We start from the raw sequence: 21731 nt of genomic DNA on the forward strand, positions 1-21731 counted from the left end.
AAAGGTCGGTAACGCTTCCTTGGCAGCGTTACGTTAGCCGACTCTAGCGTAGCATTGACTGTAAACTGGACTAGCGTTTCAAGCCTATCGATACTAATGTCAGAGGTGTCGAGGTTAAGTAGGGGTTCTAGTTTCTCGTTCAAGTGTGCCGCATACAGCGCTTTCTCCTCGAATGATGCCTTTTCCCGATTCACCCAACGTGGATCTTTGATATTCGATTTACTAACACCAAGAGTAGCTTTATAATCCACAGTTACAGGTAAATGATCGGACACATTGAGGAAATGATCATCATGTATCACACAAGAGGTTACCAAATAACACTATGTTATGTTGTTCATTGTCTAATCATAAAACAATGTAACAACTAGGATTCTTACACAAGTTGTTGCAACTTTTAATGCATACTCCATGATATTTTCATTATCACACGACTTTACAATGCAATGTAACACATAAAAATATGAAATAGAATTCTAAAATGATTTTATATGATTACCGCATGAGCAACGATTGGAGGAGGTCAAAATAAGATTTATATGCCAAGATAACGAAAACAAGGCAAAGGAATCAAATTATAATTTTCATAATTAAATTGATATCATAATGCGAAGCGGAAATAAGAAATGTTTTATATTATTATGCTACGATATGGATGTCAATATTTAACATAAATTCAATAAATGTAAATAAGGCATATTTTCGGGTTTCTAAATATTTCAATTCTATTTGTACACGCTAGCTAAATTTTGATTTGTTCCCATGTAATATTTAAGGCTATGTGTACAATATACAACTAAATTATGTTTAAAGTTATATGTGCTGTATTTTGAAAATTAGAGTACATTCAATGCATTGGTTTTAATTTTACAAATACAAATAAGAGCAAAAAATGATTTTAGCAGTGCTACCAAAAATCATTATATGTACATCTATAGTAAAGCGAATTGAATACCTACGGTCAGACAATGAAGCCGAATTATGGTCTACAATTTCATTTCACATTTTTACAGTGTATTTGTAAAGTGATTTCTGCGGGAAAGTTTTCATCTAAACATGTATAAGGCATAAAAAACAACAATTTCACAATACATAATTTCTGTGTTTTAACTAACATAATTTATAAGACACTTGAAGCCGTTTGAATGATTTTCACATCTTAATTCATTAAACCTTATGGTTTTCAATGCATTAATGAAGAAAAATTTATATGCCAAAATTTTCTCTCAGTTACGGCACATATAACTTAAAACAAATATCAAGTGTCTGGTTTAAATATTATCAAATTTGCGTGAAAATTACACGTATCAGTTTTTTTTAAAGTTTCCATTATAAAATACTCATATCAATATATTATGATGATAAATGCTAACCTAATTAAATCATTATAATTTTATGTATGTAATCAACAACAGAAAAATCACACTTCCAAAATATCTGGTATAATAACTGAACTACTAATTGTTTTCCAGTCTTGGTTAATATAATTTCTTTATATTTAATTGTATTTTTCATCTTTATAACAGGGTCTCAGTAAGTTTTTAAATAACTCTCTTTTTTAGTTATTTGGTTAATACAACCTTTTACCTGAAGTTCATCTTGTTCACTGCGCAAAGCAATGTTCTGTTACCAAGCAGATTAGATGTAAAACAATATTTATAAACAAATCCACGTGCTTCTAGAACCGGAAGAAGAGCACCTTACATCCGGGCATTTTGTAATGTTGTGTAGGAAAACAACATGGCGGCCGGAGACGACTCTGACATTCCAGGTAAGTCTGTGCATGTCGCACATACTCAGTTAATTGTATTTTTGAGTTCTTTGGTCACGGTTATCGTGCTTATGGCGATGAAGTTATCACATCAAACAGATTGCTGGGATAAAACAAACAAACACAACGAAGAATCGTATAAAAATGCATTTTGTTCTGCAAAAAATTGACATTGGTCGATAATTTCGTTTGAAAAACCGCGGTAACGGGGTACCAGGTTGTCAATATCGGCATTTCCAAGATATGCATCCTAACATTACATCATTTTGAGTGATATAGGTTTATACACAACAGATGAAAATGATAAAAAAAGTGTTGATTGTGATGTGTATTTTTATGTACTGATGTATGCATGCAGCCATGCACACTGTGACAGTGTACAATATAATGTAGTACATTGGTCAATGGAATATCAGAGCCAATGACATAACCTCAGCAAGCCAAAGGTATTTGAGGTTCTTTCAAAAAGAATTTATTATTATCTCATAAAAATAACTTCTATGAATATAGGTGATTTTAGTACATGTGCTAAAGGACGAGAATTGAAGAAGACGTCAAAATTGATTTGCGTATCAAACTGCATGTATAACGATATTGATAAGGGCAAAGATATTTATATATGTTTAAGTTTTGCTGGACTAATTGATCATTTGGGACCATCCTGCTTGTGTTAAGAGGTCTTGTGTTCGACCCCTGGTGTGGCCGCTACAGATCAATATTATATTGTAATTTTCTCCTATTAAATGATCAACTTTCGGTTGCATGCATGAACCCAACAAAATACCCACGGTGGTAGCATAAGGGTCTCAGGTGTCTTTGAAGGTGAAGACTTTGAGAAAGGAAGGAGAAGTGTAGCAAGTCAATGATCAGAGACCAATTAGCTCAATCAGTAGATGTCCAGCTAGTGTTCGGAGATCTCTGATTTGACTCCTGGCCTTGATCTATCCACTACATTTTCTCTTTCCTGTTATAACGTTAAGGATTTAGATTGACATTTACCACTACATTGTAATGTCTAGCCAAAGATTAATTGTTCCAGATATTTTGGTGTGGTATGAAATCCCATCAATAGCTAGGGTCGTTAATGGACAAACCGCAGTATATATATAGGTACCTGTCAATGCTACCAGTTTTGAGGTGAATCATATGTGGGGTAGTAAAGTAACTTTGCCATGTACTGCATGACCGCTTGTCAATGGGTTTTACTCCATTACTCGAGCTCATGCAGACTTTCCTCCACCTCAAAAACCTAGCATGTCCTTAAATGACTCTGTTTGATAATATAGATATAATAGGATGTTAAAGACTCTGTTTGATAATATAGATATAATAGGATGTTGAATCAAGCAAACCAAACATGCTGCATGTGGTGAGTGATCATGAGCTAGGGTATGTAAATGGAGACTGTGGTATATACAGTTCATACTGTCTATAAAAGCGGTAGTTTCTGCTACTAATTAGTGCTCAGCATAAAGGAGTGAGATGGTCGGTTTACCCATTGTGCACCAGTGTACAGTAAAATGGTCAAATGGGCCATGTTGTTTGGTGTCTTATACAGAACATGCTTCAGTAATATACCTTTTGTGTGTGTTGGTAGCACTATAAAAAGGGAAAGCGATCGCAAGATACACCATGATACAATGATACATGAATTGATCATACAGCAGCCTCCCAACATCTTCAGATATTCACATTTACACAACACATTGCCTACAGCTGCCTTTAGGTGGCCATCATATGCATGACCTATAGCTATAATAAGATATCTTATCAATAGCCCAAAACAATCCAAACCAGAGCATATATATAGTAGTCTACTTTACATTTGCCACTGTATTCACTATATCATCAACACCCAAATCAATCTGCCTATAAAAATTGGTTTGAATGATTTGCATTTTGTGAAGGCAATTCCTTTGATAGAGTTTTTGTACTAAAATTATTAAAATTTTATAAGGTTTCAAGTTTATAAGACTCTTTCATATGTGGATATGAAGGATAGGGATATTCTACCCGAGGGTCACAAAATGTAGTAAAACCCGAGGCTTGCCGAGGGTTTTGCAACATTTTGTGATCCCGAGGGTAGAATATCCCTATCCTTCATATCCATTTATGAAAGAGTATTTTTCTTTCATACCTCAACGTTTTATTGCAATTTTTCAACTATAATATCCCGCCATTTTGAAATAAATTCGAAGAAATCCACGACTGGAAGTCAGTTTTCCATACATGAAAAATTACGTGATACTTTCAACACAAATTCTGTTGTTTGCATCTTTTATAGTAAAACCAGTCATATTTGTGAAAATAATGTTGAAATTTTACCGAGGAAAAAGAGATTTTGTTGACATCGTGACGTCACGAGGCTTTATTGCATGGGTAGCCATGCAATACAGCCTCAGGCGACATGAGTGTATTGCCCTGGACCAGCCAGTATTACACGTGTAGGTATGAAAGAAAATGTTATCCATCCCTCAACTCTGTTATTTCTCAAAAATGAACTAACTACCTATAGCCATGACATATGGATTACTATACTATATTACCCGTAGCCTAATGTTCAGTCAATCAGCCAAGAGTTCTAGAGCTGATACGATTCTTATGGTTATAAGTACTAGTAGTGCCGTCTGCTGAAAGTGCTGTGTGAAAGCAATGTTACAGTATGTACTACTGTGCGTAAAGTCCAGCATATTGATCTGATTAATAATTCATTTAGCCTTCTATCTAATTACACATATGTCTGCCAATATATCTCAATTATCATTCCTGCATAGAAACCATTGGATTTTAAAGATTGATCAGCATGAAAAATCAATACAATTACATCAATATTCAGCTAGATACATGGTTAATTCAACTGTTGCTTCAACTCCGCTTATCATGACATTTGAAAGCATAAAGTGTTACATGCACCATGTTCAGTACAGTACTTGCATTCCTTTTCCTTCAAATACTTTAGAATCATATATATTCAATTTGATAACCACATTGATATGATAATAAAGAACATTTTCCTATAGTTTTCAAATTTCATAAGAATTTAGAAATTTTATTAATTACCAGAAAATATTAATCATTAATAGGAATAAATGAATTTTATTGTCGCTGTTATGTTAAATTACTTTCACAGTATCAATATTATATATGTTTCTACAATCAATACCTAACATTTTCCCAAGTTCCATTTTATTCATTCTACCCTGAAGACACATTTAGGTTCTAATATATTTTCTAAAGATTAGACCATTGCTAGTCCATTATGAAATTTCAGGGGTAATTGAGTTGCATTTATTTTCATTATGATCTAGAATTATATGTACCTTGGTAATTACTAGATTTATCTGTCAAATGTGTGTATAAATACCAATAACAAAACCCATATATAAACATAAAAGAATAATTTGGAAGTGCTGATCATTTGATAACACTTCCATACTTTTTTACTCATGATGAATACAACTAAAACATCACCAAGTTATATTATACATGTATTATAAGCCTTTCCAAGTTTATTGTTTGTTTCGCTACAGAGACCGGTGCCGTGTTTACATTTGGTAAAAGCAGATTTGCAGAAAATAACCCAAGTAAATTCTGGGTGAAAAATGACAAAGTTTTACAAGTGGCCTGTGGAGATGAACACACTGTCCTTGTTGCAGGTAAATTCCTATTTATGGTAACAACATACCTATAAAATACTACCAGGTATGTATGGCCATATTTAGATATAGGTTTAATATTGCATACATGTATGATGTATAATATGGGACAAGGAAGTAATTCCAACCGTGTGGACAAAACAAAATTGTCAAATTTCATAATAGGATAGGAAAAGTAATACGGGACAAAGTAGACAAATATTAAACTAGTTCCCTGTATAATGTGTATATATATATATATATACATTCTCTTCTGTGTTTAAAAAATAAGTGTTGTCTTATAAAAAAATTGTTATTTTTGAGCTGATTATCAGTGAAAAATTATATCTGGATATAAACATCAGTCATTGTAATAATAATGTCAAACTTACAAACATTTCTTTTCATATTAGAAGATCGCAGTAAATGAAGGCCTCTTCTTTGACAAAAACAATGACTAGGGCTTGCACTGAGTGTTCCATATATGGGGTCCTTCTCAGATAAAATGGGGTCTCCTTAAATGTAATTAGAATGGGCTTTCAGAAAAAAAGGGAGAATACTGTACCATATATCACTGAACTAAACTTGTTTTGTTATAGAGAGCGGACGTGTGTTTACCTTTGGAGTCAACGACTGGGGTCAACTGGGAATTGGCAACAACATGACAATGCTTAAACCCACTTGTGTCAAAAGTAGGTTTTCTTGCAAGGCTTTAGTTCCAGGGATTGAAAACCCTAAAAACCTTATGTGGGTTCATCTTCCAATATCACTGAAAGTATATGCCATAAAATGGAAAGGGGATCCAGTGTTTCTCGCGGTTATTCTGTCTAATATAGATTTCAAGAAGGTTGAAACATGTATGTCTTTAAGAAATAGCTAAAAGTGGAGAGAGCAGTATTAAATTCTAGTTTAAAACCTGTACATGTATAATAGTATTACTGAATGATGGAAAGGTGTTTTAAATCTAATTGAAGAACTCACTTTTTTTTTAAATTTAATTTACAATCCTTTGTTTGAATTTGTATTCTTATTCCACTCAGGATCATTTAAGTAAGGATTATTTGTGTTTTTCAGAACTCAAACATGAGAAGGCTGAACATGTGGCATGTGGCCGTAGCCATACCGTCATTGGTACAAGTAAGTAGTAATTTTCTTATCTGGTAATGTATTTTTGTTAAAGTAAAAACTTGTATGAAGTTTGCACCAGTATGATTTTGCAGGTACTTTTTGGGCCTAGTAGTCATTAATGAATTTTAGACATAAAACATTTAAATTCATATATACTAACCATTGTAAATTGAGATATTCAAATCTTGAGTGGTTACTGACCTACATTTTGACTTTTAACTTACCTGCATCAAACAAAAATCATAATAAGACCCATGCTAGCATCCATTGAGGGACTAAATATCATTAAAAAGTAAATAATGTTCTGTGTTATAGAGAGTGGTAAGGTCTACACCTTTGGTAATAATGGTGAGGGACAGCTGGGAGTGAACGACGACTCGGTCAACAGTAGTTCTGATCCTTTAGAGGTCAAAGGACTTGAGCCAATGAAAATCAAGATGTTAGCTGCTGGCGCTGACCATACTGTGTTGCTTACACGTAAGTAAATGATATATGAAAATAAATGATTAGTGATGAACAAAACTAAGAAATTTGTATGTATATATACACAGAATATGATTCAGATATCTTGATTAACAAAGACAATCTCCCTTCCTCCCACACAACTTGAGTGGTCTGATGATTTTTGTAGGTGAAGGTGAAGTGTATGTCTGGGGAGGAGGAAGTGAAGGACAGCTTGGGTTAGGTGACGAAGATGAGTGTCATAAACCTACCTTATTAGACATGGATCAGGAGATCATTTGTATCGGATGTGGCTACTACCATACAGCTCTAGTAACAGGTAAGGTACCGTTGTATACAATACAGCCATTATTACTGATGAGATAGATATATAAAGGAAACATTTCTATAGCACAGTACAATATGTACTACAGATAAGATATCAGAAAATAGGAGTTCAATTTTAGTCACAAGTAAGATACCTGTTTAATATACAGCTATGATACTTGTTAAATACCTGTAAATACAGTTCTCGCTCTAGTATGACCTGTTCTTATATTACAGTACTAGTAACAAATAGGAAACTTTTGCTGATGTTAAACTGCCCATAGGTAAGCTACTTGTACACATTGTGTGTACATGAACCATACAGCTCTCACTACAGGTACTGATTAGTGACACATGTATAATTTTTTCTCATAATAGTTCATCATTTTGTTATTGTGTTATTTCTTTTGGTTTTTATCTTCATTTTACATTTAACAGTGACAGGGGACCTGTACACCTTTGGAGAGAGTGATGGAGGAAAGCTGGGGCTGGGAGAAAATAAAGGAGCCAGTGTCCCCACCAAAGTCAGCTTACCGGAGAAAGTCAAGATGGTAGCATGTGGTGGTTCACATACAGTTGTACTCACAGGTTAGTGCTGTGGGAGTGTTTTAAGCCTGTGCTTACTGTTGTCCTCTTTTATCCTCTTTTTCCCAAAGCATGACACAATATTATTAAATAATATACTGTAAACATACTTATTTATCCCACTCAAATTTTAGCGCAAATGCGAAACACTGTTAATATGATTTATTAGTGTGTAAATAAATTAGTGCAATTCGGTGGTTCAATACCAGAAAGACTTTTGCAAAATTTAGGGCAGGGTATTAGAATTAGATTATTACGGTATATTTAAAAGACTACATTGTATTTCAGGTGATATTGGATCATGTCATTAAAATTGTTGATCTTTTTAATTTTCTATTTATTTTATTTTATCAGTAAAAGGAAATCTCTATACATTTGGTGATGGTACCAATGGTCAGCTTGGCCAGGGAAATAGGGTCCTACAAGAATTTAAACCCCAACTGGTCAACCTAAGGTTCAAGGTCATATACGCCTCGTGTGGGGAGAATCACACAGCCTTCATAACAGGTAATACTAGTTTGATTAGCATGTAATGACACTGTAACACAATTCATGTTAGACTGCAATGAATATAACCATATCAGCGGAATATATCTCAACTTTCTTATTGCTTTGTTTACAGAGAAGCATCAGTTATTTACTTTTGGGGATGGACGGCATGGCAAGCTTGGGCTCGGTCAAGACACCATGTCGAACATGTTCACAGCCACCAAAGTGGAGAGGTTTAAAAAGTTTATAGTGGAGGGTGTAAGTTAAAATCTTGGTTAACTTTATGGCTTCATATCATGTGGTTTATTTTTCATGCATTATATATCAAAGCCCCCTGAGCTTTATTGACAGTCAAACCTTATGATTTCTTAGTCAGCTTAACCATGATGACGGTAAAATTTGTCTGAGTGATGGAGATAACTGTAATGAAACATTTATTATACTCTGTGTAAAATTTGTTCTAGACCAATGTAATATATATATGTTTTTCAAATTAAACAAGAGTCTTGGATGTGGAGTTCATATAAGATGTGACTGTATAACATATTTTGACTTAACATTTAAAATGGAAAAATATAAACTCAATAAGTTGCTGATTGAGGTATAATTATTACTATCTTTCCAGGTAACCTGTGGAGGCTGTCACATGATCGCGAAAGCACACAAAAAGACGCAAGATGAAGAAAATGAAAGCGACGATGAAGATAGCACATTAAATGATTTAGAGATGGCTAAAAATAAACTAAATAGTTCCATTAAACCTGACGGGTCTATAGACTTAGAAGGTAGCTTCCCTGCCCGACAACGACGCCGAGAAACGCTAAATAGAGTGAGTACTGTGCTGAATAGATCATGATGGAGCCGTTTCCATGAATTTAAAAACAAAATGCATATATAGAAAAGTGTGCTAGTAGTTCTAAAAGAAATAAATGAACAAAATATTACAGATTACAAATTAGGATCCAAATTTAAATAATTTCATTTATAAGCTTGGCTATTTTCATAGCACATTCCACATACCACATATTCTTTATAGATGGTTATTTGCAAGAAATGATTCTGATTTCAAAAAGTACAAAACTTTGCATTTTCATTAATGTGATTATTTAAAACAACAACACTAGTCTACAAAAGGAAAAGTGGTAAAGAGTGAATAACATGTACATGAGGACTTAATAAATTTATTTCTTAATTATTTTAATTAGTTGAAAACATTATCATTATCTTTAATTGATCATTCTTTGACAGACGGCATCCATGAATCGTACACTTCCATCGTTAGCCAACGGCAAGCCAGCCGGATCATCTCTTCATCACACTGTACCACCACCTGTCAAAAAGCCAGCAGAGCATGCCTCAGCCCCTCTTAGTTCTACACAAGTTATTAAAAGTTAGTGCATTTTGCTTTCAATTTTGCTTTGTTTGTGATAGTCAAAAGTTCAGGCCCCAAGATCATGAAACAATTTTAAGTCTAAAACTGTCTTAAGTTTAGACTTAGCCAATCACAGATGACGTTACAAAAAGTTCAGTCATTTTGATTGGCTGAGCAAAAACATAAGTCTAAGACTGTTTATAACTTTTTATTTGAATAACTTTTTCTCGTTTGATGATAAAACTTGAAATGAAAAAAAGGTATCTTATGATAAGAAAATTAAAAAAAAAATTGTTATTATATATCACATGTATCTGATATGTAAATGAAATGTATCACACAAAACATGAACAATATGTAATGCAGAGCCAGTACCCAAACCAGTGGAAACGTCAGAAGAGGAGGACAGCCAGGAAGAGGTAGAGGAAACGATTACAAAATCTACAACGTTAAGGAGTGAATCATCAGTGAATCACATTGAAAAAATTGAGGTAATATAATACAAAGTCAACCTCTCATAATAGTGTATTTGAGGAGACTAATAGTTTGTATCTTGGCAGGATAAAGGATCAACATTCAGAATTTTAGAGTGTTCTTCCAGTTAGAAATTAAAAAAGAAAATATGTTATATTTCATTGCAACAACATTGTTACTGATTCCTTTAGATAGGGGAGGCAATATTATGGACCCATTTTTGTCTGATATTCCAACAGCTCCTTACCTTCATGCCTTTTTATATTTTGCTTGTTCATGTTTCAGAAAGTACATCAAAATAACAACAATACAAGAGCATTACCTAAACCATCACCCAAACCCTCACCTAAACAGTCACCCAAGCCATCTCCCCGGCCCCGGGCACAGAAGAAAGAGGATGGCGTTAGTATTCATAACTTACTTATCTTGCCCTCATAATTTCTTGGATAAAATCCTTTTTTGGCGTTTAAATTGTATCACAAAGTTTGTTTAATTTTGTTAATTTTATTTCTTACAAAATATTAGATTGTATCACATAGTTTGTTAAATATCATCAATTTTATCTCTCATCTTTTATTCAATTTTAGGTATCTCTTTATCACTATAAACTGTTTTTTGATTGATTACATGAGCTAATCAAGGTAATGGATGAACACTCATGTTGTTTAAAACTTTCAAATATAATAGGCATAGTGCATGTAATAATTGTAATAAGATGAGAACAAAAATGAATGGTGGATAGCTGATGGAATGTTAGACATCTAAACCTCTCAGACATTGTATCCAAAAACATGCATACTCTGTCATATACATGTAATACCTCTAGATATAAGCTATTGTTGGTTTTTCATAGGGAGAAGAGTCTGGAAAATCAGAGGAAGATGCTACACCAAAGAAACCTCCAAGGGTAAGTTTTTATAAAAAATATGAAAAAAATATGTTAAAATGAAGAAAAAAGCTTCATCGTAAAAATATAGCAATAAATGACTGGATATATTTATTTCTATGTTTTATATGTTTCTTAATTTTTCCTGGATAATATCTCATTTCTCTCTATGAAATAGGTTTTTAGCTCACCTGGCCCGAAGGGCCGGTGAGCTTATGTCATGGCGCGGCGTCCATCGTCCGTCCGTCCGTCCGTCCATCGTCCGTCCGTCAACATTTCCTTTAAACCGCTACTTGTCCTAGAGTTCTGCATGGATTGTAACCAAATTTGGCCACAAACATTCTTAGTGGAATGGGAACAGAACTTGTATAAAGTTTGGCTCTGCCCCCCTGGGGGCAGGAGGGGCGGGCCCAATAAGGGAAATAGAGGTAAATTCTATAAAACACTACTTGTCCTAGAGTTCTGCATGGATTGTAACCAAATTTGGCCACAAACATCCTTGGCAGAAGGGGAACAGAACTTGTATAAATTTATGCTCTGACCCCCCCGGGGACAGGAGGGGCGGGGCCCAATAGGGGAAATAGAGGTAATCTTATCAATTGCTACTTGTCCTAGAGTTCTGCATGGATTGTAACCAAATTTGACCAGAAACATCCTTGGAGGAAAGAGAACAGAAAATTGTATAAATTTTGGCTCTTACCCCCTGGGGGCAGGAGGGGCGGGGCCCAATAGGGGAAATAGAGGTAAATCCTGTAAATTGCTAATAGTCATATAGTTCTGTTTGGATTTTAACCAGATTTGGCCCAGAAACATCCTTGGGGTTAACAGAATTTGTATAAATTTTGGCTTTGACCCCCTGGAGCAGAAAGAGTGGGGCCTATAATAGGGGAATTCAGAAAAGAAACAATTAACTTGAATTCAGAACATTTCTAGGCATTACAAACCAGGTGAGCGATACAGGCCCTCTGGGCCTCTTGTTATTGAAATTACTTAAGTCCATAAGAGTTTGTCAGAATGTCCAAATCAGGTGTCGTGACCAGAGAAAACCTAATCCTTTTTACTAAGTTAGTATTTTAAAATGCCTCTATTGATGTGTTGTAGAGTTTACCTTCAGCACCACTGCCACAGCCTCGGAAACTTCCTCCGAAGGTGGAGGATGAAGAGGAGGAGGAAGAAGAAGAGGAAACAGAGGAAGAAGAGTCTGAAGAGGAGGAAGAGATCAAACCTGTCAAAACATTACCACCCACACCCAAGAAAGATGTCAAGATAAAGAAAGGTACATTTTTCTCTTAATTTGATGTATTATTTGATATGCACAAGTAATCTTAAATTGTTTTATTCTTAACTTAAAAATTTATGCTTACATTAGATGTTTCAGATATTGATTAAGCAAGATCAATTTTTCAACCAAGAAACAAGTTTTTTCCTTATACACATGTGTTTTGTTCATCCTGATTTATAGTCATTTCCACAGCTGGTTAAATCTCAACATTTTGTTATTATTTTTTTTCTCCGAATTGTTGAAAATACTGCCCTGTCTTCTAACATTCACTAGCATAAATTAAGCTACTGATAGGATAAACTGTAACAAAATAACAAAAATGTAAAACTGTATTACACAAAACATTTACCTGGATTTTATGCTATTCTTTTTTGCAGGAAAGTCCTCAGGTTTTAATATATTTAGACGCAGACCTACTGGATTGACAGATTCAGAAGACGAAGAAGATGAAGAAGAGGAGGAAGAAGATGAAGAAGAGGAGGAGGAAGAAGAGATGGTGAAAAAAGTCGTAAAAACAAAAACTCCAAGAGAAGAGGAGAAAAAGGAAGAAAAGAAGAAAGAGGAAGAAAAAAAAGAGGAGAAAAAGGATGATAAAAAGGATAAAAAGAAAGAAAAAGAAGACAAGAAAAAAGAGAAAGAAGATAAGAAAAAGGAAAAAGAGAAAGAGGAAAAGAAAAAGGAGAAAGATAAGAAGAAAGACAAAACAAAAGATGAAGACAAGAAAAAGGGCAAAGATAAGGAAGATGATGAAGATGATGATGATGAGGAGGAGGAGTTAGATGAAAATGAAGGTGCCAAAGCTGAAAAAGATGAGAAAAAGGACAAGAAAGATAAGAAAGACAAGAAAGAAAAGGATAAAAAAGATAAGGAAAAGGACAAGAAGGATAAGAAAGATAAGGGTAAAGATAAGGATAAAGACAAAAAGAAAGATGATGAGGACGATGATGAAGAGGAAGAAGAATTAGAAGAAGCCAAAGCAAAGGATGACAAAAAAGACAAAAAGGATAAAAAGAAGGAGAAAGAAGATAAAAAGAAGGAAAAAGAGGACAAGAAAAAAGATAAAGATAAGAAAAAAGATAAAAAGAAAGGAAAAGATGATGAAGAAGAGGATGAGGATAAAGAGGAAGAAGTAAAGGAAGATGATATAAAAGATAAAAAGGAAGGTAGGGAGAATGTTGACAAGGTGTACACAAAATGAGTAATATTTCACTTTTAGATTACTGAAAGATCCTTACGTTTTACGTAAAGAGTAAGAGTTATAATATGTTCACTAGTCATCATTCGTTTTATAATTAACATGTTTATTGTTAGTGGATACATTGTAACCTTTGGCTGGATGTCTGTTGTACTTTCTAACTAAGAAGTAAATTGCTCAAGATCAAATTATTTAGTCATCTTTGATGTAACAGCATGCAGGATTAACATAGATTTTAAAAATCTGTGTCTACTAGGGATCAAACTTATTTCTGCTAGCTGATTAGTCTTACACTTACCACTGATCTTACTCATTTAACTTTCAATGTTTCATTATTTAGATAAGAAAGAGAAAGACAAGAAAGAAAAAGAAAAGGATAAAAAGGAAAAGGATAAGAAAGGAAAGAAAGGGAAAGAGGATGAGGAAGAAGACAAAAAAGAGGTAAATTTTTATCTCACCACCATGAATTGGGAGTGGGCATGTGGTGGTCACCATGTCTGTCCCGTCACATCCTACAGTGTCTTGTCCTGTCTCAATTTAGTTTGAAGACAGAGCTGTTAATGTTTTACAGACTTACTGTAAATTATCAATATTGATCACCTTTTGAGGAGCATAAGGATGTTGTTTAATGGGAGTGATCACTTGTATCTTTTAACAACTGTGAAATCTCATGAACATTTTCCAAAAGAAAAAAAAACAACTAATAAATTCCCTCATGATCTGACTGCTATTAAAAAAATCCTTACAAGTAACCTAAACATAAACAATTTAAAATGAAACATAAATAGCATATAAAACAATTTTTTGGGATGAAATTGGTACCAACCTTAGATTAATTATCATTGTTTAAGAAGAATTGTCTATATTTGAATGTAGATAAAATTTGGCACAATGTATGTATGAATGACCTATATGTTCATGTACTGCTTTCTAGGATACCGAGGATAAAGAGGAAGATGGTGAGGAAAAGAAGGAGGGAGAAGAAGACAGTAAAGATAAGAATGCAAATAAGGATGGTGTGAAGGAAAAGGTAAGTCACATTACATCTCAAACAACAAACTAGGCACAAAGAAAGACAATGACATCTTATGGGCAAACAACAAATTAGGCACTATGATATAAAATGGCCTCTTGTGAGCAAACAACAAACTAGGCACAATGAAAGAAAAATACATCTTATGAGCAAACAACAAAAACTAGTGACAATAAGAAAACGGCATGTTTTTCTGTTTAATATTATATAACCTTGATTTCATTATCTTTGTTTTTAAACAATGTATTCTTCACATAAAATAACACTTTTAAGTTGATGGGTCGTTATCTTTTAAATAAATTTATTTATTCTTAAATTCTATGGACACCCAGTTTAGCATAATATACATTTGTAGTTACTTGAATCACATTTTTTTTTAAATGCTTGATGATCTAGAAGCATCTGAATTAATTCAAGTCTTTGCATATAAGAAACATGAGTCGTCTCCCTTACCCTGAAATTACGGGAGTAAAAGAGTACGGTTAAAACGGCCCCACTGCAAAAACGGCCTCAGTTAAAATGGCCCCAGTCGAAACGGCCTCACTTTTATATAGGCAGATATAAGACAAAGCTTATGACGGAACACATTAAGATTAATTAAAAGTAAATTTAAATGAATGTGAACGTATTTGTTGTCTATCTTATTAAAGATGGTTGGTTAGGTTAATAATTTATAACTACATATACAAGTAAGTGATGTTGCAAATGATGATTTTTTTTACGTTCACGATCTCAACCAGCGTTTGATAGATTTAATATTCTGCAAGTAAGAAATCAATTTGAAATGTCTTCAAAATACTTTTAGTATTGATTTTTCATCGATTCATGTATGCTTGAGATGAAGATATTGTTGAAAAGGGAAGTGCTAGCATTTAACTCAGAAATTAGTTGTACTTGTTTAGTAGGAGTTATTGATATTTGACAATATTGAGAATGCAGTTAAAGTAATAAATATATTCAAATCTTATGTTGCAATATTTTTCAACATGTTCAGTGTGTTGATTATATACATTTGTCTTCTAAATGTTCACTGTAAAATATGTGGTAAGTTTTGCTTGTATCATCTTACAAAACGAATTATATGTAGCTCACATTTCATTATCTAAGAAATTACAAGAAATATATTATCTTTCTCATCAATTGAATAGAAAACGTCCAAGTGATAGTATGTGAAACATTTGTTAAACTATTAGAAATCAAATGTACATGTGTCAAAAATTTAAAAAAGAGCAAATGTATTGTTCTTGGTTATGAAAAACGTTAAAATAAGTTTTAATTATGTGAATTATGGAATCCTGTAAAAACATATTGATTGAACATCGCTAATATAATTGTGATCGAAATCATTGTTTTCTTCGGATGGATTGCATCTTTATATTTATGGTGTTTGATAACTTAATAAATACCTATATACTTGTATGTATATAATCTTAATCCTTTCGTCTATCTGTTGTGTAATAGGATTACTACACAGCATACACTATACAATTAGCACATAATTAGGTATACACTGACCACGGCTAATTCATCTTGTGGTGACACCTGTCAATCATAACTTGTTGTGGGTTCAGATTTTCTATTTGCTTTGGGTTGACAGCAACAATATACGCTTTCACAAACACTCACACAGCTTCGATAAAAACATACATTCTTGATAAAATTGAAATACATGGATATTGAAGTAGAGAAAGAGAGCACAAAACTTGGTCTTAATCTTTTACAGTAATGTTCTTTTCTAGGGCTAATGAAATATAGTTACAAAGATTATTTTATTTTTTTTTATATTTTGTGCATTAAGTAATTGAACCAACTTAAACATGTTGGGATATCGGACAAAATATGGTTTTCTAATACAAAATCTTCATACACTTTGCATTTTTAAGGAAATAAATTTCACCCTCACTATCGTTATTGCAAAATGCAATGTTCTCTGATTTCTTCTCCTTTCTATATATATTCACACCTTATGCAGATAACCGAGATGTATGCAATAATAAGATGTTTGTATGAAGTTAATTCGAAAGTATTTCCAGCAAAAGCCATATGTATTAAAGTTTTTGTTTTTTACCGAGGCTATGGAAAAATAAAATTAAAGCTTTCGAATGAAATACGATTGTGTTTGAACAATTTTTTGTCTATGACCCACAGTCCGTTCTTAGTCTCCGTGATAAACACGTATATTTCATTGACTATATTAAAAGACTAAATGTACATATCGCTAGAACTGTGACCAATTTCACGGCTATTTGCATCCAATTTGATCATTCGTTGATCTAATAATAAAATATCAGAAACAAAAGTATCCATAATTTAACATTTATTCTGCCAAAGAAAGGTTTTAAAGAGGTGTATAATTTACAATGTAGTGTTGTTAGAATAAACAGTTTCCAATTTGAAAAAATACGTTGTACAAAAGAAAGAACAAAATATAGCAAGAAAAACTATCAAAAATATTAAACAATTTCACTGTAACAATCTAGGCATAAATTATACATGTATAATGAAATGATAAGTTACAAATTAGTGCCGTGTTTCGTATTTTTCTATCATTATAATATACAAGATAATATATAAATTCTTCAAAAATAACATAAACAAAATCAACGCTGAATATACAGTTGAAATAAACATATGTTCCCCGTTTAAACATTTTTTTTGTAACGGGGCCGTTTTGACTGGGGCCGTTATTGCATTGGGGCCGTTCTGACTGGGGCCGTTTTCACAGTGGGGCCGTTTTAACTGGGATTCAAATTACGTAGGATCTTAGATGCTTCACTGCTGACTGAGCATAAAAGATACTCATTATTTTAACAGTAATTGGTGTTTAATCATGTACATATATGTCTAATTCACACAAAAAATAATATGAAATAATTTATTTTGCTTTTGGTGCATTCGCTATCGTTACTTCATTCCATACAGGTGTGACACAGTGCAGGGAATTTTTTCGGGATGCAATTAATTATTTTCAATATTTTTATCTTTTTGTAAAATTAGAAGCTCAAACTTTTCAATGGTGGTAATGGTATAAAGTAAGTAACTTTTGTAACTGAAGAAAAATACAAAATCGTCTGCTCCTGTTTTTGATAGAGAAAAAATTCCAATTGTCAGCGGTGGAGCATCTTTAAGAAAAACATTATTTATTTTCCTGACATACATGGAAATAGTCTAGGTAATGTGAACGTTGTACCTTTATTGTTCTATTTTGTTGATCAGGATTCCAAGTCTTGTGTGGTGATGTGAGTAAAGAGCTGGGACACCAATGTTTGTGTGTACATGAGGTGTCCAGGTAGGACCCACACAATATAACAGGACTCGGGAATGATGAAACCACTGTCAGTAGAGCCCAGGGTTTGTTATATTTCTAGATCATACAGGTAGACATACTCAATGTATAGTAGGAAATGAAGAATAGAATTCTTAGGAGAAAAGAGAAAATGATTGATGAACCTAGACATAAGTCTGTGGTGGAAATTGAATTGTTGTAATTTTTATAATGGCTGTAGTGGCTAGAATGTTTAGACAGTGATATAACTGTAATATTTGATTCCATGTGAAAGAAAACATTGATCAGTTTATATGAACGACCAAGGTTTGTTGTGTTATGTTGACACAGCTCTAGTCTAGCATACCTACTAGTGCTTAAAGTTAAACTTGTGAGATTTCCTTTGGCTAGAATTTTGTCTTATGCTTGACCTTAAGCCTTAGAACAGTGGTCAATAAATGGATGGCTGCTGGCATCTACATGTATATTCAATATGATTCATGTCACTCACTCAGATATTTTATGAAATAATGTTATTGATTTACGATATTACATAAAGTGTACACGTACATTGGAATTGAAACTAAAATAGATAAAAGAAATATTCATTATTAGATTAATTGTATTAATTGATGAAAATAATTCATAGAATGTTTGATCTACATGGACATCTTCTGTATCTATTTTGCATTGCTTCTGATTTTTGCAGTTTGCAAACTAAAATATCTTTTAGTAATCAAAATATATGAAAAGAAAGGAAAAGACATTAATGCTCAATCAAAGTTAGCTCGCATGTTTTACATTTATAGGTTTTGTTTTATTCATTCAAGATTTTGTCTAAAGCAAAAAAATTTATGAGAAATTTCAGTAATAACGGCAGATGTAATTTTAATCACCATGTATATCACATACTGGTTTGCTTGTGTCCAAACTGTACCCAGGGGTCAGGAGTTCAGAATATAGGGCAGTTGTTGGTTATTTACTGTGGATCGATGACTTTCTTTTGGTTCTTTTTATTATTAGACATGCCATGTCCTTCAATGACTCTAGTTATTGATAAGTTGTTGAGGAGATAAAAATATCAAATGTAAATGTTCCATCAGTGTTATTTACTTAAATATTGTCTGAAATGGATAAAATGGTTCTGTGTACTTACTTTGTATTTATTGTCAGTCATACACTAGACCATAACAACAATATTAAAAAGAGAAGTACATTATACTGTGGCGATTTTAAAACATTTTCTTGATTATTGCCTGTTATTTTGTGAGAGATTTGGCATCATAAATCTGAAAAACATTTGAAGTGTACAAACTTAGAATGCATGGTGCTAATATTTACTTAAGATATTTAAATTAGTTTATCGATTATCACTCATAGACAGTTATTTCATTTTTCTCCTCATTATTATGATTTAAGTCGCCAATATGTTAAAATCAAATTTGAAATATACATGTTATGGCACATTTATATAAGTTTTGGATCATTAATTAACTTAATTCCAGTTAATTGTAGAGTTAATTATATGCAAACTTTAGAAATATGTATAACATAATCATTGAGTCAGTTCATAGTAATGTATAGAAAGTTCCTTTGAGTGTAATATACTGTTTGATTATAAATATACATTCCTCTAAGTTGTATATCACGCGAAATATACATGTATGTGAAAAATTGTCTTTTATCAAATTCATATCAATGAATTAAAAAAAAACAATGTTTTTAAAAATTAAAGATAGAAAAAAAGTGAAGGTCAATAGATTCATACTCACAGTCCTTGAGTTCAGGATATCCTTGTGTATGTTTGTAGTGAAAGATCAATTAGATGATTTTAACAATTGAGTGGATCCTGTTATACAGGTAAATACATCATATCATATAAAGCGACTCTGTGATACAGGCTGATATATATAGACATGTGTAATGTATGGAAGTGTGGGTGTGTGGTAATTACTAAGTTATGATCTATATGATCTGTGTAACAAGTCTCATAATTAGTTTACATGGTTGTAAAAGGGAGATGATCGATTGTTCAGATTAAGTCGACACATTTTGTATCCCTTTCTTGAGTTGGTGATAAATGTTTAAGTATTGTAAAATCCATGTTTTTAATATGATTATGGATCTCTTAGTAAGTATCTGCCATAAGGGTTTTAATTAATGTTATCTGCCGCATATTTTAGAAATCTATTTCAGTAATGTGGTGCATGGTTTTTGATGACATTGAAGTGGTTCAGTGAAAAGAAACTAGAAACCAATCTACAACTAACCCTTAATTAATGTGACTGTGGGGATTTGTTGTATATTTTAATTATTCTATTTTAAACACAGAATTTTCTGTTGTAGTGATACAAAAGTAGAATATTGCATGAGGAATTCCAAAAATTTTGGCGGAATACATGGTGTTCTGAAAAAAGTATATCATTGTGCTAGAGATCAAACCAGAACTATTTACTCTTTTAAGTAATATTGTTATTTTCTAATTGTTGGTGTCCACTGTTATTTGTAGTCTTAATTGAATACAATCCTCATTGTAAGACTTTCATATCTTTTCACTTAAAGTTGATATAGCCATAAGAAAAAATAATGAATCTATGAAAGGGATAAGATAGCTCACAAAGTTTATAGGTATCTATGTACCTGTATATGAACTCTAACATAAAATTAATATGGGATTTTGATCCAGTTTTGTTGTGGAATTTTATCAACCATCTTACCTCATTGATATATCTCTGCACAAATAATCTGCACAAGTAATTTCTGATTGTACACACATCAATTTATTTCTCACATTGATATAACAATTAGATTTTAATCTAGAAATGATAATTCATCATATTTCTTCAGTTGAATTTCTAGAAAGGTTAAACCCTTTAATAATTTGAAAAAGATGTTTTATATGTATGTTACACCAGAACCTTTGAGTTTATACCTGTTAATGTTTTATAGTTAACATTGTTGCTATTGTCCGTCCCCTATAGATAACTGCCTTACTCAGAATTTGTATAAGGGTTTTGTCTGTTGTTGCACTCTGTTCACAAATAAAATGTAAAGTTGTCTTTTAACCCTTGTTGCTGTTTGAAAGCTAAACCGTCCATGCTAGCTTCTGTTGCTTGTTAAGGTGAACTGTGATTTGTTATGTTTTAGTTTATATGTATCAGTACAAACCTTATCAATACTGCCTGTCTATTATTAATATTACAAGATTGGAGTGCTGTTACATAGGATTGCAGGGAAATTAGTTTTTATGCTTTTGTTGTTACAAAAATAATGCCATAAGACAAATTTGAAAAATTAAAAATTGTGAAAATATCTTTATAAATAAATATAGTGACATTCAGAACAGCTGGTGCCAATCCATGACATTTCCTTCATACTGATTTATTAGAATTACTTCCTTTGTGTCAATCGATCAGAACTGACATCAGTACAAAATCAAATGAATCAAAACTTAACCTGGAACCTTTTCAAATAATGAATAAACTGTAATACTAATTCTTATTTCTTTTGAAGGTTGTAAAATTTAAGATAAGTTTTGAGAATCCAAGTCTAAAATGTTTTGAGTTGTTATCATTTTTGATGACAGAAAAGTCTCACAGTTAAATAAAGCAAGGTATATATGTTAAGTATGTTTTATACTTTCCTTGTTAGTACATGTATGTATGACTATATTTCAGATGTTAGCTGTTTTGTGTCCTGATGTGATGTTGACCAATTTATTCATATGAATGTGCGTGTTAGGTATCTGTTATTTATTGATGGTTGGAATTCATTTTATGTTTAAATTTAAAGAGACATTTAAGTATATATCTGTTTTAAATACCAGTTGGAACATTACAACTGTTGTG

General features: G+C 32.6%; 1 protein-coding gene across 1 annotated transcript; it reads left to right on the forward strand.

The window, feature by feature from the left end:
- The first annotated feature begins 1734 nt into the window (after nt 1–1734).
- LOC138334337 (X-linked retinitis pigmentosa GTPase regulator-like) lies at nt 1735–21570 on the forward strand. Its single transcript, XM_069282991.1, has 19 exons — nt 1735–1771; nt 5302–5427; nt 6006–6098; nt 6481–6543; nt 6850–7011; nt 7166–7315; nt 7741–7890; nt 8242–8394; nt 8510–8634; nt 9002–9205; nt 9625–9766; nt 10115–10239; nt 10508–10624; nt 11076–11129; nt 12210–12384; nt 12768–13553; nt 13926–14026; nt 14520–14615; nt 17835–21570. Exons 1-19 carry the CDS (start codon nt 1741–1743, stop codon nt 17859–17861), a joined length of 2880 nt encoding a protein of 959 aa, XP_069139092.1. The 5' UTR covers nt 1735–1740; the 3' UTR covers nt 17862–21570.
- The last annotated feature ends 161 nt before the right edge of the window (nt 21571–21731 follow it).

The sequence above is a fragment of the Argopecten irradians genome, chromosome 1, assembly GCF_041381155.1.
Source record: "Argopecten irradians isolate NY chromosome 1, Ai_NY, whole genome shotgun sequence".
Taxonomy (NCBI): domain Eukaryota; kingdom Metazoa; phylum Mollusca; class Bivalvia; order Pectinida; family Pectinidae; genus Argopecten; species Argopecten irradians.

Bases quoted from the DNA above. Each gene is read 5' to 3' on its own strand.
- LOC138334337 (XM_069282991.1), top strand. From the start codon at position 1,741: ATGGCGGCCGGAGACGACTCTGACATTCCAG. The intron at 9,206-9,624 runs GTGAGTACTGTG...ATTCTTTGACAG, and splicing joins GCCGAGAAACGCTAAATAGA to ACGGCATCCATGAATCGTAC. The intron at 11,130-12,209 runs GTAAGTTTTTAT...GATGTGTTGTAG, and splicing joins CACCAAAGAAACCTCCAAGG to AGTTTACCTTCAGCACCACT.